The sequence below is a fragment of the Cladophialophora carrionii genome, assembly GCF_000365165.1.
Source record: "Cladophialophora carrionii CBS 160.54 unplaced genomic scaffold supercont1.5, whole genome shotgun sequence".
In the NCBI taxonomy this organism is placed as follows: Eukaryota; Fungi; Ascomycota; class Eurotiomycetes; order Chaetothyriales; family Herpotrichiellaceae; genus Cladophialophora; species Cladophialophora carrionii.
The window spans coordinates 1,229,061-1,244,267 of NW_008481830.1; the positions used below are offsets into that span (position 1 = coordinate 1,229,061).

A 15,207-nucleotide genomic window follows, 5' to 3' on the forward strand; every position below is an offset into this window, starting at 1 on the left:
GAGTCACCATGGACCACGACAATAACCGCCTACGACTGAACTTTCAGTTCGACAACCAACACAACTTTGACGCGGCCAACGCTCGAATGTACCCCACGACGCCCTCCACGTTCCCTCAGCCGATCTATGGCACTCAGCAGCACGAGTATGGTGGAGGCGCGCTATCGCCCAATCCTACGGCCAATACTGGCTATTTCCTGAACCAACAATTTCCCCCTCAATCACAGCAAGCTCAGTATCAGCAGCAATATGCGTATCAAGGACAACCCGGCCTCCAGTCTCCTCAACCGGCGTACCAAGCCAACTCGAGACCGTACGGGGGAAACACCAATACCGACGCAACAAGTGGTCTGATACAGCAGTTTTCGAACCAAGACTTGAGTGCCACACCACGTGGTAACGTCAATCGCACTCCGTCACCTGCAATGCCGCGTCCCCGAACGGCTGGTGAAGCAAGACAAGCACAGAATCCATACCAGGGCCACTTAGCCCCACCGATGCCCAGACCCTCGCCGAAACCAGAAGAGGAGGAGCAACCGAACCCACGCAGATATTCAGACAACGTTGTCAAGCGAGGCACTGCCGCGAAACAGTTGGTCAACAGCTTTTTCCAGGAGAACATTGAACGAGCACGTGACCGGAATAGTCGTGCGAAAGAGCTGGAGGCGATACTGAAGAATCCGAGCATCAGTGACCTTGAAAAGCAGAAGGAAATGAACACCCTTGCACAGAAAGAGGCACGCTTCCTGCGGTTCATCCGGACACGGGAGGTCCCTTCAAACTTTACAACCATCAAGGTCATTGGGAAAGGAGCATTCGGTGAAGTCAAACTGGTACAACGCAAGACCGACGGCAAGATCTATGCGCTGAAGTCTCTGATAAAGTCGGAAATGTTTAAGAAAGATCAACTGGCGCACGTCCGAGCAGAGCGTGATATTCTGGCTGATTCGAAAGACAACCCATGGCTGGTCAAGCTGCACGCTTCATTCCAGGACAACACCTACCTCTACATGCTGATGGAGTTCCTACCTGGTGGTGACTTGATGACCATGTTGATCAAGTATGAGATCTTCTCCGAAGACATTACGCGGTTCTACATGGCTGAGATCGTCATGGCCATTGAGGCCGTGCACAAACTCGGTTTCCTGCACCGGTAAGAGCCGCACGTCATTTGTGACCGGTCCATGCTAATACTTTATCTAGTGACATCAAACCCGACAACATTCTCCTGGACCGGGGTGGACACATCAAGTTGACCGATTTCGGTCTCTCCACGGGCGGGCGCAAGCAGCACGAGAACTCATACTACCAGGCGCTCCTGAAGGCCGGAACTGATAGCAAGTCAGGAAATCGCAACTCGATGGCATTGAACGAGCAGATCAACCTGACTGTCAGCAACCGAGGACTGGTGAACACATGGAGGAAATCACGTCGTCATATGGCGTATTCGACCGTGGGAACGCCGGATTACATTGCTCCTGAAATCTTCCTTGGCCAGGGCTACACCTATCTGTGTGATTGGTGGTCCGTTGGAGCGATCATGTTTGAGTGCTTGGTGGGCTGGCCGCCCTTCTGCGCTGAGGACACGCATGACACCTACCGCAAGATCGTCAACTGGCGCGAGTCCTTATACTTCCCGGATGAGTTAGTTTTGGGAAGGGATGCTGAGGACATGATCAGAAGGTGAGTTGGCCACATTACACGGCTTAGAATGGTGCTAACTAGTGCAGCTTCCTTTGTGACGCGAATGATCGACTGGGCAAAGAAGGTGGAGCTCACGATGGGGCATCACAGATCAAGAAACACCCATTTTTCCGTGGTGTCGTCTGGGACCAATTGCGGAAGATTCGAGCGCCCTTTGAACCGAAACTGTCGTCGAACATTGATGTCAGCTACTTCCCTATCGACGAGATTCCACAAGAGGATAACAGCGCGGTGCACCGAGCGCATGCCAAGCAGATCTCGCCTGAACAGGATGCTGAAATGAGCCTGCCGTTCATCGGATACACTTACAAAGCTTTCACTGCATTCCAGAATTCGTAAAGCGAAACGGTCAGCTTGCAAGGGAAAGCTACGAACCCGGTTATGAGCGAAGAGTCGCCACAGTAACAGGTTTATGATGGAACGGCTGTGGCGCAGGTATGTCCGCGACGAAATGGTTTGTTACGTGTCAAGACAGGGCGTGTTGTGCTCTCCAGGGATATGCTCTGGGTTGTAGAGAGAGGACCAAGGGGCATGACCATGGCGACGGATGGGTTTACCCAGTTGATGAAGGGTTGCATTGGTTTAGGAATGAAATGTGCTGTTGACGCACTCCCTTCACATTTTGCAGCTGTCAGCATGTCTAGCCAGCATCTATTCGATCAAGGACAATTGCTACAAGTATTTGCAGGATGCCCAATGCAGTCGTTGTTCTCGTTGCTCTGCTCTTGTCTCTACGAGTGCATCAAGTACCAGTGACGTCACACCACGGCCTCACAACAAGCACCTTACCAGGCGAGCAGCCTTCCTCGTCGTGTATCTCGTGCAAAAACTTTGTGAGCCCCGTCTACAATAACGGTTCAGCGCAATTTGCAGAAGATTCCCGCATTGTCCAATATGGACGTGAGTCGTGACCATGGTGCCTACCCGCATTCAATCCATGGGATGGCTAACTCAGGTATCCAACCAGGTCTTCTATTCATACACGTATGGCACAGCAATCTGGCTGGGACTGCAAGCCGTGCCGCTGGTAGTCTTTCCCAAGCTCGTTATAATGACTTTGTCAGAGGAGGGACATCAAACTTCAGGTAAGCCCGTGCGAGGAACCCATCCGGCTGTTGGTGCCCATCGTTCCCCTTCACGCGACTCTGACTTCTCGGGCCTCGAACCATAGATGTCGAAATCTACTTGAGCCGGTCACTCGGGTGTGCTCTGACGACTGTGGGGTCAATCATCCTGTTCTTCACTGGCACAATACCCTTGACGTCCAGCATAAGCGAACCCGTCAGTCTGGGAGACAACGACCCTAAAGCGCCGTATGCGCGGCCGATATTGCTGGTGACGACCTTCTTTCACAGCTTGAGCTTCATCTATTGCTACACGAGTTATGTCAACTACCAACAGACGGGGTTTGTGCTGGGCGCCCTCGGGTATGGCATCATGGCAAGCGTGGGACTGTGGACGATCATCTTCGGAGATACGACGGCAAGGCTATCGAAGAGGACAGGCGCCGACAAGCGAACGTCGGCATGGCCATTCAAGAACACGCAGGCTTACGACAAGAGAAAGGACAGGAAGATGGGTTAAAGCCGGGGGGCAAGCACATGGTGGTGGAGGGCTGCCGTGTGTGGAGGATCGGGATAGCCATCTCACCTACAGGCCCAATGACCACTGGCACTGTTGCATCCATTGAAGGTCGAATATCACTTGGAATAGAAGCTGGCGGTGATTGAAAAAGGATTAGCTATCATAAGTAACATCGGCATCGAGAAAATCTCCATGTTGAGCACTAGGATGCTCGATGGTCTGCCGGAGCCGCAGCGGAGTCACGGGTGATTAGTTAGTGTCAAGCCCGCCACGGAGTCCCATCAGCTCGAGTCAAGTCGCCTCTCCCTCTAAAGCGGCAGCATCCTCCCTCTTCTCGCCCTTTATCGAGCGCGTGGATGCCATGGACGCAGCAAACACTCACAGCCTCCAACAGTTCGCGGCGGCTGTTCAGCAATACGGCTTCGCTAACGAACATGACGGGCCCTCTGCGTCCGACGATGCTCCCAACGCAGGCTATGCGCCGGCGGAGACTGTTAACGCCAACCACAACCAGTCGTATCCCATGAACACCGCGAACGGCTCCCCGAACGTACAGACAAGAAGACAAAGTAACATGCTGAGGAATACAAGCAACCCCAAACCCCCTCCCACAATGCGCAGTCCACAGCAGTCACGCCCTGTCCAGACCAGGTCGTCGCAGACACCATCCCGTAACAGCAGTTTGGCCGCGGCCAATTCCACGCCACAGATGCAAGTCGCGCAGGCGCAGGCGCAGGCGCTGGCGAACCAACAACAGACGGACAATGTTCAAGACGAGATTAACTCCACGCCTTCCGGACAGCAGAACGCCTTCATCTTCAGAAACTCGTCCTCCGCTTTTCCCAATGGCACTCCTACGCTCACGCGGTCACAGTCAAGTCAGTCTCAGGTCTACACCACTTCACAAGGAATTGTCCAAACGGACCCATGGGCCTCCCGGTATAGACCGAACCCCGCAGAAGATGGAGTCAACGGCACCGACACTGGCAACAATGACCATGCTGACACCGACCCTGCTGTGGCAGCCAATCCCTTCAGCGACACCTTCCCTCTGATCCCCAACCCTCCAGACCTTGAGGAATGGCGGGAAAAATTGTTTAACGTCAATGAGACCCTCGTGCTCTCCGAAGAGGAGTTCCTCACTTACTTTCCCCATGTCGACAATGTTTACTCGCACCGTTCGACCCAGAAGTACAAGCGGAAGGCTTTCGTCAGTCACTACTGGGATTGCCGACTGAAGGGCCGCCCGAGCGGTACGCCCAAGAGCGACGACCCGAATAAGAAGAAGCGCAAGCGTACTGCTCGTGAGCGAGATTTATGCGATGTCAAAATCAAGATCACCGAGTACTTCAGCGCCGAAGAAGCGAGAAAGATGGGCCTGGACGGGAACGCCAATGGTGCTGATATCGATCTTAACACGAATGGTGCCATGCCCCATGACATGCCCGGCGGTGGCTATGGAGCTGCGGACAACAGTGCGCTCAACATCGTCATGGAAGACGGCAACCAGGGCCTGGGTGGAAATCTGGGTGCGCTTGGAGGCGGTCTGGTCAGCGCCGTCGCTCCATCCAACAACAACTCCACTGATCCGAACTTCGGCTTGCTGGAGCTTCCGCGGCCATTGCCACAAGGTCACCCTGGTGCCGATGGCAAGCGCTGGTACACCATCCAGCGCGTTCGTGGCAATCCAGGAGGAGGCGCTGTCAAAGACAACCATAAGCGAGACAGCAACGCCAACGGGGACGCCGACGACGATATGGACCAGTCGGTTCTGGATCCCAGTCTGGGCTATGACCTGAGTCACAAGCACTCTCTAGAGGAAAGTGACCGGATCAAGAAAAACAGCGTGCAAAGATGGATGTTGAAGGAGGAAAAGGAGAAGAAGCGCTTAAGTGTACGTTTACGTCCATCTCTCTGACAACCAGCAACGACACTTCTGAATTTCCGTGTTTCGTTTCTGAGCTAATCCTCCTTACAGAAAATTCCCATTGCAAACGCGAGCCCAGCCGATCAAGTCACCGCGGCCAAAGAGTCGGTATCGCCTTCTTTCCGTGCTTCGGGAATGGCCTACTTTACCGTCCGCTCTCATGCCGCCCCAGCACCGACAAAGATAACCCTGTTTGCCAACAGCTTTTGCCCCTTTGCGCAGCGGATCTGGATGGCTTTAGAGGTCAAAGGCATCCCTTATCAGATGGTTGAGATCATGCCTGCGAATGTGGACTCCTACCGGCCCCCCGAAATGCTCGAGGTGAACCCCGAGGGGAATATCCCGTCCATCAGACACGGCAACTGGGGTGTGTGGGAAAGCGGCGTGGTGCTGGAATACTTGGAAGATCTTGCCATGGGACACCCTCTGCTGCCACTGGGCAACCCACAACTCCGTGCGCATTGTCGTCTGTGGACAGATCACATCAACCGCAAAATCCTGCCGAGCTTCTATAGCTTGTTGCTCACCCCGCCGCCGTCGCCGAGCGGTGAACAACCGATGGGAATGGACGGAATGCATCTCGACGGTGGCGCCGACGCGCAGATGGCCGTTGCAGCGACCACTGCCCAGCACAGCATGCTCATCGCCACGTTACAGAAGAACATCACGGCGCTGGTCAACGCAAGTCATGCGACTGGACCTTTCTTCCTTGGAAACGAAATCGGCTACGTCGACGTGATCTTTGCGCCTTGGATCCTCCGCCTGTCCCGCGTGCTGAGCTACTATAGGCACTTTCCGCGGCCCGAGGTCGGTACGCGGTGGAGACAGTGGGTCGACGCCATTGAGGCGGATGATCGTGTGCGACGCACCGTGAGCGACGAAAATTCATATCACGGCGTGTACAGAGGCGTGGGCGAGGACGGTTGGTGTGCCAAAGACGCCGTCAAGCCCATGGTGGAAATCCACTACGCGAGGAAGGTTGTTGCCCAGGAAGGCTTTGGACTCGGCGGGGACGTCTGGGGCCGACTGCCCGAGGAGGAGGCAGTGCATAACCCTGGTGGTGTTCAAATGGGCCAGGGAGTGTCTTGAGAACGAGAATCGGACCAATGGAGACAGCTTGCGGACAATCGCCGCCTGCGATGATTGTAACGGTGGAGGGACAGCGAGGCCGTCACCTGCAATGTACATGACATACGCGCAGTCGTACACAAACAGCATAGTGATCGACAATGGCATTGAGATTGTGGTCAAATGGGCGGCTGTTTGAGCTGGCTCTATTGGGTGCATGTACGGAGTACCACTGTATCGAACCATGAGCACTTGCCACGTGAGCAGAGACAGGACTGAGTGTCCGGCTGAACGTGCGTGGTGGACTCACCTCGCAACGGACTGGGACAGGACAGACGAGCCGCGAATGATTGACACTGAACGCCAGATACCTCGACCACGGCAACAATGACACGGCAAGCCGCTGGATCTTTCGCACTATCGGGTAGAGCTGAGGAATCATTGACCAGGAAACTCGATTCGATTGTCCAAAGGGATCATCCCTCTCCTCGAAGGGCCAATGCCAAGTAAAGCACGGCAAAACATCCTCCATCGTCCTCTGGCACCGCTCGCTATCCAACAGCTTACTGTATCATAGATGAATCACGTCAGCTATGCTACGCACTTCAGGCGACATGTCGGATGAGAGATGAGAGAGGTGTTCGATGTACGTGATTGACTCGATGCCCAGGCAACGCAGACACGGAATACAGTGTATTCTATTCCCAACATGCGCGCGCCGCAAGCAAGGGTATTACTCCACCAGCAGCGACCTACCTGCGCGCCGCAAGCAAGTGGTATTACTGTACCAGCAGGGACTTACCTGCGAAAGTTCATTACGATTCAATCACGCGCGGTCCAGCACTCATCAAGACGCAGACGACCGTGAACGCCCAGCCGTCTGTTGTCCATTGACCCTCGTCGGGTTGAACAAGACATCTCGGGACGAGCAATTCAACCCAGTCCAGTGTAGCTCAGAATGCCTATCGAGATGGACATCCAGCACCGCAGCTGACCACGTTTGTAGTGAATGAATTCGGGTCGTACTGTTACGTGGTCCGCACTCCGAGGCCCCGATTGGCAATGACAAGCGGCGTCGTCAACCCGGATGCTGTGCACAGAATCCAAGGGGGGGGTCAACTGCCTGCGGGCCAGGGCCCTGAACGGGATGGACGACGTCGGCTCGCCAATCCCCACAACCTCGAACCCGCTCGAACGACTGATGGAGGACCAGCACTGGGTAGAGTATATAGTGTACTGAACTCATGCCCCCTGCAAGACGGAGATTCAAGCCGGTGACCGCGGAGTGGAAGATGGATGACTCCGAACTCGAGGTGAGGAACGCCGCGGTATGCTCGGCGAAAGGAATCCTTGCGCACCTCCGAATCAGCCTCCTCGATCGAGAAGTCTTGCTTGAACTCTCCCTCGGCCGCCACGGAGACGGGGCGGTCTTGGTGCTCATTGATACTCAACGCCTGCATCGCTGCCGGATGTTTCCCCTCGGTTGGGGTGTTGTCCCGCGACGGCTGCCTCGACGTCACTGACATCACAGTCAATGTCGTACTTGACCTCGACGTAGCGAGAGGAAACCATGATCACCGAAGCGAGCTCAAAGGCCGGACACAGCGCATTCGGCCCATCCGCCCGTCCTGGTGCACCACAAGTCAGCATGAGAAAGACAGGAGATCGAGTATGAAAGATCGAGGACGAAAGATCGAGGATGAAAAGTCGAGGATGAAAAGTCGAGGATGAAAAGTCGAGGATGAAAAGTCGAGGATGAAAGAGAGAGGTCCAGCAGCAGGAAAACGAGTACTTACATCCCGACACACGTGTCCGGTCTATCTTCACTTGTGCCGGAGCCAGCAGATCTGAGATGGATGAACGCCGTGGCCATAATGACGCCTGCTCTAAAGTACCGCGCACACAGGTACTGTATACACAGTGTGGGATATGCAGGTGAGGGATCCGCTTCGCGACCACAGGGAATCAAGCCGCAACAGTGGAACACACCAGGATGACGGACAGGGCTGAGATGCGTGCCCCCAGTTTACCATTACAGTATACTCCTTGCTGAAGAGGGTGAGGGCGCAGGCGACGGCGCGGGGATCAGTGGTCGGCGGTTGCGAGGTCGACGTTGCGGGCGTTGAAGCCTGAGCTTTCTACGCCGTCGGTGGACATTGCGAACGTCGAGAATGAGGGTTTGCTTACTTGCTCGTACCAGTCAAAGGAGCACGGGAGATCGAGACCGGGATCGAGAAGGACGGGACGGGACACGACAAGACACCGAGAGTCAAGGAAACGAGATGAAGTGGTGGAGAGTTAATTACTTGTCCATATACAGTACGAGGGACCCTGTACTCTCTTCTTCTTCCGCAGCCTTTCTATCCGCCGACCAAGCGATCTTCCTACCTACTTACCACCTCATACCTCACGCCTTCTTATAGATCCGGGCCTAGCACGACCAAACCACGCTCAACCAAGGGATTTAGATCCGGCGTTCTTGCGTTTGCGCTTCCCACCTCCTCCGGCGTCTCACACCCCCCAAAATTGAGGACCTTAAGCGGACTATCCCAAACAGGAAGTCACAACGAGACGGTCACGCATCTCAATGGTAGCAAAACAGCTCTGCACGTCTATGCGGTCGCTGACGCTGATGAGTCCAACTACTCTTCGACAGTAGATAGATAAGCGGCCGTGGTCGCCCCGTGGCATCAAAAGCGAGGACACCGTTGTACCGTGTTTCTTCCTGTTCACTACGTATCTTCGTTATGTGTGTTCTTTTCCTCTGCGTCTATCATATTACTTCACATCACATCATATCAACTCCACTCCAGCCCTCCCCCTAGGGTCGTCATATACAGTACCAGTACTCCGTACTTAGGATGAAATCATGAGATCATGCACGGTGCGTTCGAGCCGGACGGAAGGCCGCGGTTCTCTCACATCCATCTACTGTACAGTACTGTATCCTGTCTCGCAGCTACGCAGGAACACCATCCACGGGCCTCGTTCGTGGGCGAGGGTCATTGGACGAGTCTTCCCATCCCGCCGCACTCGGGAGCATGTCTCGAAGACGCGGAGAACATACGGTGAGACGATGACGATCTGAAAAACACAACTTCCCAACCCTCCTCAGCGCCCAACATCCAAAACCCAGGCGAAGTGCGGTTCCTGGCTGGTCGAGGTGATCGGTTGATTAATGAACACCGCTTGGAAAGGATTGTCGTCCGAGGACAGGCCCGATTCCAGCTCCGACGGGCTATCCTCTCTTTCAGCAAACTGATGCTTCTTTCAATCCAGCACGATGACCGACCGAGCCGTTCCCAAACCCTGCCAGACGTCCTCGAAAGAGACCTTGTGTAGCCACGACGACGCGGACGAAAAGTGGACTTCGGACCTGTCCGATTCTTGTCGCTCTCGCTCTCACACCCGTCACAAGCCACACAAGCGACCGGTCCTGGTTGACGCAGTGATCAGCCTAGGGCCACAGAACCCTTTGCTTCATTTATCCTGGTCGTGCCGTCGTCGTGTCGTGCTCGTTCAGGGCAGAAGGGAGGGACACCGATGACTCGGTGATGGCGTTGCAGAAAGACAGAACGACCTACCTGCCTGAGCTGAGGGGTCGACTTTTCAAATGAGACTTGCATACATCCAGGAGGAAGAAACACTCCACAGCTCAGCGCAGAGCAGCGGTGCAGCTTTCTGGAAGGATGACCATGATGGCTGATCCTGGCTGGCCTGGTGGTGGGAAGAAAGTGGGAACGAAGAGCCCGCGATCCGACGATACCATGATACTACACGGTGCGCCCCGGTATTAACTTGACGAGATGCCCTGGTCTTACCTCTGACGGGTGACTCAATCCTCCTGGGCGAAAGAGTCGGGACTGACTCTCTCTCCCCCAATCTCTCTCGAAGCCAGGAAATGGGATACCTGACCGAGACCGATACTGGGACCGAGTCGCAGCCTCAAACTCCAGACCAAACGTGCAGCGAGCGCACATCGTCGCGAGGACCCTTGAGCCAGAGCCAGACTCAGACTCAGAGCCAGATGAGAAGCAGACCACCTCCCGTCCATGCGCCCTCGTGCTGACATGAGCTGCCTGACCTTACTTCGTGGATGGGCTCATCTCGTCTCATCTCGCCTTGCCTCGCCTCGCCTCGATCGCCAACCTCTCCCCCCTTCCTCCAGAGACGATCCCACCGAGGTTCAAGTTCCACCCTCGAACGACCATCGATATAGTCTGCAGTCTGCAGACTGCACCCAATCTACTCGACCCCAGCCGTCACCATGTGTCCCCCCCCCCCCCGGCCCATCGTACTCGTTCACGTTCAGCCTCTAGCAATCGCAATCGCAATCGCAATCGACGTCTACGTCGACTGAATGGCTTGGGAAAAACATCAAACAAATTCGTCCAGAACCACAATGACAATGCGAGGAAGAGGACGATGGCGATGACAAGGACGATGGCGATGACAAGGACGATGGCGATGACAACGACGACGACGACGACGACGACGTCCACGCTGGAAATGGCGACGTCGATGGCGAGGGAGAGCACGATGGCGATGACGACGCCAATAGCGAGGGAGAGCACGCTGGGCCATGGCAATGGCAATGACGATGGCAATGACGAGGGGGCAACATCCATACATCCATACGTACATCCATACACACACCGTTGAAGGGGTACGGTGCGGTGCGGTGAGGTGCGGTGTACTCCTCCATCTCGAGGCGCAAGTCAGCTCAAGGCCGTGAGCCAAGAAAGAAAGAAAGAAAGAAAGCCTACTGTACACAGTAGCTTGGTACTGGGTGCGCGTGTGCTTGATGGGGAACAGTATATCCGACATGTGCCTCACGCCAACGCGGACAGACAGACAGACAGACAGATGGGCAACAGGATGCGTGCAGGTCGAGTGAGTGAGTGGCCGAGTGTAGCACAGCCGTGAGACCTGCGACCTGAGACCTGGGACCACGACAACGTGGGTTTCTGGGGTCCATTCGTGGCGGTTGGAAACAGCAAACACAAGCATAGGAAGCGGCCACAGAAAAGGGTCAGGAATCCAAAAGACGTAAAATGAGTGTCGGTAGGTTTGAAGGCCAGGCTAACAGCTAACAGCTAGCTAATTAGGGGCTTTTCTCCCTTGCAGATTGATCGACTCTGTGCGAGGTGGGATTAACTGCTCTGCGATGACCGGCCCAGCATCCCGCTGCTTCCGCCAACTCTCCTTGCGCTCACGACTTTCCCCTGATGTTGCGTACCCTCCTTCGACAGTCACTGACTTCGATCAATTGTTGCCTGTCTCTCAGTGCTGCATATCTCCAAGTCAGTGGACGGGATCGTGTGCTGTTGAAGGTACTGACCGTGCAGCAAGTGCAGCCGCTGCAACCAGAAGGCCCGTGGCCACAGGTGCTGCAGTGAGGCTCCATTGTGAAAAGGTTCGAGGTTTGATTTGTATTGGGGCTTGTTTGCCGTGTGATTCTGGAAGGCTGGATTGAAGCTGGTGGTTGAGATAACAGGCTTGTGGTGAATGAACAAGACCGAGAACAGAAAAACGGACGGCTTATATAGCTCAGAGGTGATGGTCGTCGTGGGGCGTAACCTTCGGGCCGCCAACCTCTGGGATCCCGTCGTGTGACAGAGTTTGCAAATGGCTTCGTGTAAAGGCACCACGTTGTGGACAGACTGTGAGTTCAATCTCAGCCGGGAAGCCCTCAGCGTGGAGTCGATCGCATTTCCAGCGAATCCAGACGGGTCTCGCGGCCGAGGAAGCGTGGAGATGGCCATCACGCCCCCCGTCACAGGACTGCGATCTGGTCTGCTGATAGGGCTTGACAGTCGCCTAGTTCTGCGCACGGCGCACTCAATGCAAGCCGAGCTCGAGCGGAGAGACTGCAGGCATGCCACGTCGTCTGGCCCGCCCTGGGGCGTAGGCTGCAGCATCTGCTCCTTGATTCACCGGCTCCGTAGGCAGGTCACGCCTAGATACGGTGTTGATCTCCATTACTGTGTACATCCCACTCCGAGCCCATCGGCGATGAGCATGCTCCCAGTAGTGAGCCTCCGTTGCAGGAATTGCTTCTGCCATAGCGATGGATCCTCGACGTTTCGGTAGTCTCTGCCTCAAGCATGTAAAACGTGAGCATATCGGGCCGAGACCCCATAACCTTCAAGTAGCACAACTCCTGCGGCCCGACTTGTCCTGAGCGTTGTGCCACACATTTAGACCTATTTGAGAGGTAGGAAATGCAGTCGGACCGCACCGATGCCCGAGGAAGGCCCTCCAGTGGTCTGGCGTGCCAATCATGATAGGCTTACCAAGAGACCAGACTAACATTACGGGCTTGTACGAGTGCTGAATCGAGCAGGATTGGACGACTCGTGCCGAGCTTAGCACCCGTCTCCGAACACTCTTCTCCACGCATCCATTGTTGAAGCTCGATCTCGAACAAGGTTGTCCACCGTGGAAAGTAAGAAGAGATCGTGTCCCTTGTGTATGAAAAGTCCATCGCTTTAGATCGGCCTAGCGATAGGCACTTACTGAGACGCTTGGGCTGATCTGCCATGAAAGCCTAGTTCCAAATCCGGTCTCTAGCGGAGGTGAACGAGGATATCTTTGGGCCAGCCGCCGGCCCACGGTACTTGGTGAGGAGATCTGCGAAGTGATGACATGCGTACTGGCTCTCATACAGCTCTTGCTCAATGGCAACGGGATTCCTGTGGCTGAAGATGCTGTACTTCTCGGACAGGTAGGCTCTGGGCTTCTCGTCTCTTGCTCCGCCTGCACTGGCATAGACTTCTTCGTGCTCGCATTCTGGCTATGGTGTTCCCACCAGTCGACGAGGACCGAAGTATGAAGCCATGTTAGAGTGCCTGGTCGAAGGTGAACCGGAATTGGGAGCTACCCTAATTTGGTCTGGCGCTTGAGGACTTGAGCCATTGCTGCTGTCGGGGCCGGAGCAGGATAGACCGCTAGACTGAAACAGATTCCCAGCCATGGGGCGAATGGCTAGATTCTAGGTCTTCGAGAATCAGCAGGGAGGAAACAGTTCCGATTGCGCTGCCACCGCCAGCATGCTGACAGGCGCTCCAACCATACTGGCTGTTTCAGTCGGGATGCCTTGTACCAGCTGTTCCCGGACTGGAGGCATCGATTGCATTTCATGATGCTGGACCTTTATCGCTCGTTTCCTTGGTGTGATGTGGACTTCGACGGGCTACGCCGCCTGAGGATGGTGGACAGGCCCGAATAATCCAGTGGCTGCGTGGGACTTGCGTGAACTTGTAGCAAACGATCACCGTTGTTCCGCGTGATGTTCCGGGCTGACAGACGCGTGATAAGAGCCGTACAGGTGTGTTAGCGACATCCGACACGGCATTGAGTCTAGCGCTCAGGACATGACGCGGGTTCCATTGGGGATGGAGGCTTCAGCATCGACCGTGTCTAAATTCGCGCCATTATGCGTTGCAGCTTGCAGCTGGATCGGCGTCCTGGCGAAACCAAACCCTCCTCGGCCACTACCATCTGGTCCTTTTGGGGCTCTAATGGGTTGCTGTACATGCGTCTGAGACAGTCCCGGAGCATGAATAGACGCTGAACTTCCACTATCTCGCTCTCGTCGCTGAGGGTAAGTTGAGTCCGGTTTCGGGCCATAGGAAGGATCGTATAGTTCACGTTGCTGAAAGTCGCCTCGTGGTTGATTTCGAGAATTTGCGGCGTGATCCCCTACAGCTCCACCACGACGTCCACCCCTGGCTCCCCGAGCACGATTCGGTGTGGCCGACCTCGAACCGGGCGGTGTCAGGCTCGCCGGACTGGATTTCCCTGACCTATTATGATTGCCTTGCGCTTGGAACGAAGACATGCCGCTGGTGGTCGTGGAGCCGAACAGTTCTTTCCTGCGCTCTTCATATCTCTTCTGTTTCTCCTCTCGCTCCTTGGCTGCCTGCGCCTGTCTTTCCGCAAGGGTGGGTTCGCGAGCCTTGAGATCGTCTTCATCCTCGGAGGACTCTTGGCCGGGAGTGGTTTTGTCGTTGCTCAGGCTCAAGTCCTGCATGCCAGCGGTAGGTGGGCGACGTGGCCGGGACTGGATCATTGGACCCTTTCTCGACAGGAGGACGGGCGGTGTCTTGTACTCGGACCGGAGGGGGACGACATTGCGAGACTCGAGAAAGTAATTGGCCTCTTTCGGACCCTCACTAGGAAGAGCATATCTCGGCGTTAGTGGCATAGATCGAGACAGGAGCAACAATCGGAAGGCCATACGCCTCGGCCCAGAGTTGACGATTGAACTCAGCCTGCTGCGCCCTTCGCTGCGCCTTCGTCACCTTGGACGAGACTTTCTTTGGTTCCGCAGACGCGGTGGGATCGAGCTTGCTCTGGACGAGTCAGCTAAGCGACCGTGAAAGGACTTGCACCAAATGTCGAATGTAACATACGTCGTCGGCAGCAGCAGACCATTCGTCCTCCCACGCATCAGGTATCTTGCTCATCGTAAGTGTTGTAAGCGGTGTTTGAAGATCAAGGATCAGACGCTTCCTTCGAGCGAGGCTTCGCTACGGAACGCCCGTGGTTCGGGGTGCGAGTGTATGAGTATGTGGGGTTTCATTCGGCGAGATTCTTCGTGCGGAGCGGAAACGACCGGGCGAAAGAGAGATGGACTTGATGGATACGGAGTAACATGAATGAGAATTCGACTATGAGACCTTGTCAACGTCCATGGCCGGCGGCAGCTGCCCAGGTCCTGGATTATTTCAGAGCGATACCGTGGACTATATCCCGCTTGCGGAGTGGAAACCTGACCGGTGGTGCCTCCCTGATCCCAGGTACCGGTGTCGCAACACGTGCTACTCTCCCGTGTACTGTATCTTCATTCCTTCGTCCCGTCCAGGTACTGTATGCTCAGCTTCATCCCAGCCGGAATGACCCAAACGACGTGGGATGAC

The 15,207-nt window shown here is 55.3% G+C and overlaps 5 protein-coding genes across 5 annotated transcripts; 3 read left to right on the plus strand and 2 right to left on the minus strand.

The window, feature by feature from the left end:
- Positions 1-8: 8 nt before the first annotated feature.
- Positions 9-2,043, plus strand: G647_06268 (uncharacterized protein; the record flags this gene model as incomplete). Its single annotated transcript, XM_008730590.1, has 3 exons — positions 9-1,153; positions 1,204-1,683; positions 1,731-2,043. The coding sequence occupies 3 exons, from the start codon at positions 9-11 to the stop codon at positions 2,041-2,043; spliced, it is 1,938 nt and encodes a 645-aa protein (XP_008728812.1).
- Positions 2,044-2,617: 574 nt separating this feature from the next.
- Positions 2,618-3,288, plus strand: G647_06269 (uncharacterized protein; the record flags this gene model as incomplete). Its single annotated transcript, XM_008730591.1, has 2 exons — positions 2,618-2,789; positions 2,876-3,288. The coding sequence occupies 2 exons, from the start codon at positions 2,618-2,620 to the stop codon at positions 3,286-3,288; spliced, it is 585 nt and encodes a 194-aa protein (XP_008728813.1).
- A 361-nt stretch (positions 3,289-3,649) lies between these two features.
- G647_06270 (uncharacterized protein) lies at positions 3,650-6,304 on the plus strand (the record flags this gene model as incomplete). Its single annotated transcript, XM_008730592.1, has 2 exons — positions 3,650-5,182; positions 5,267-6,304. 2 exons carry the CDS (start codon positions 3,650-3,652, stop codon positions 6,302-6,304), a joined length of 2,571 nt encoding a protein of 856 aa, XP_008728814.1.
- Positions 6,305-8,169: 1,865 nt separating this feature from the next.
- On the minus strand, positions 8,170-8,316 carry G647_06271 (uncharacterized protein; the record flags this gene model as incomplete). The annotated part of the gene is made up of 1 exon (XM_008730593.1): positions 8,170-8,316. One exon carries the CDS (start codon positions 8,314-8,316, stop codon positions 8,170-8,172), a length of 147 nt encoding a protein of 48 aa, XP_008728815.1.
- A 5,336-nt stretch (positions 8,317-13,652) lies between these two features.
- On the minus strand, positions 13,653-14,754 carry G647_06272 (uncharacterized protein; the record flags this gene model as incomplete). Its single annotated transcript, XM_008730594.1, has 3 exons — positions 13,653-14,460; positions 14,528-14,640; positions 14,701-14,754. The coding sequence occupies 3 exons, from the start codon at positions 14,752-14,754 to the stop codon at positions 13,653-13,655; spliced, it is 975 nt and encodes a 324-aa protein (XP_008728816.1).
- Positions 14,755-15,207: the final 453 nt, after the last annotated feature.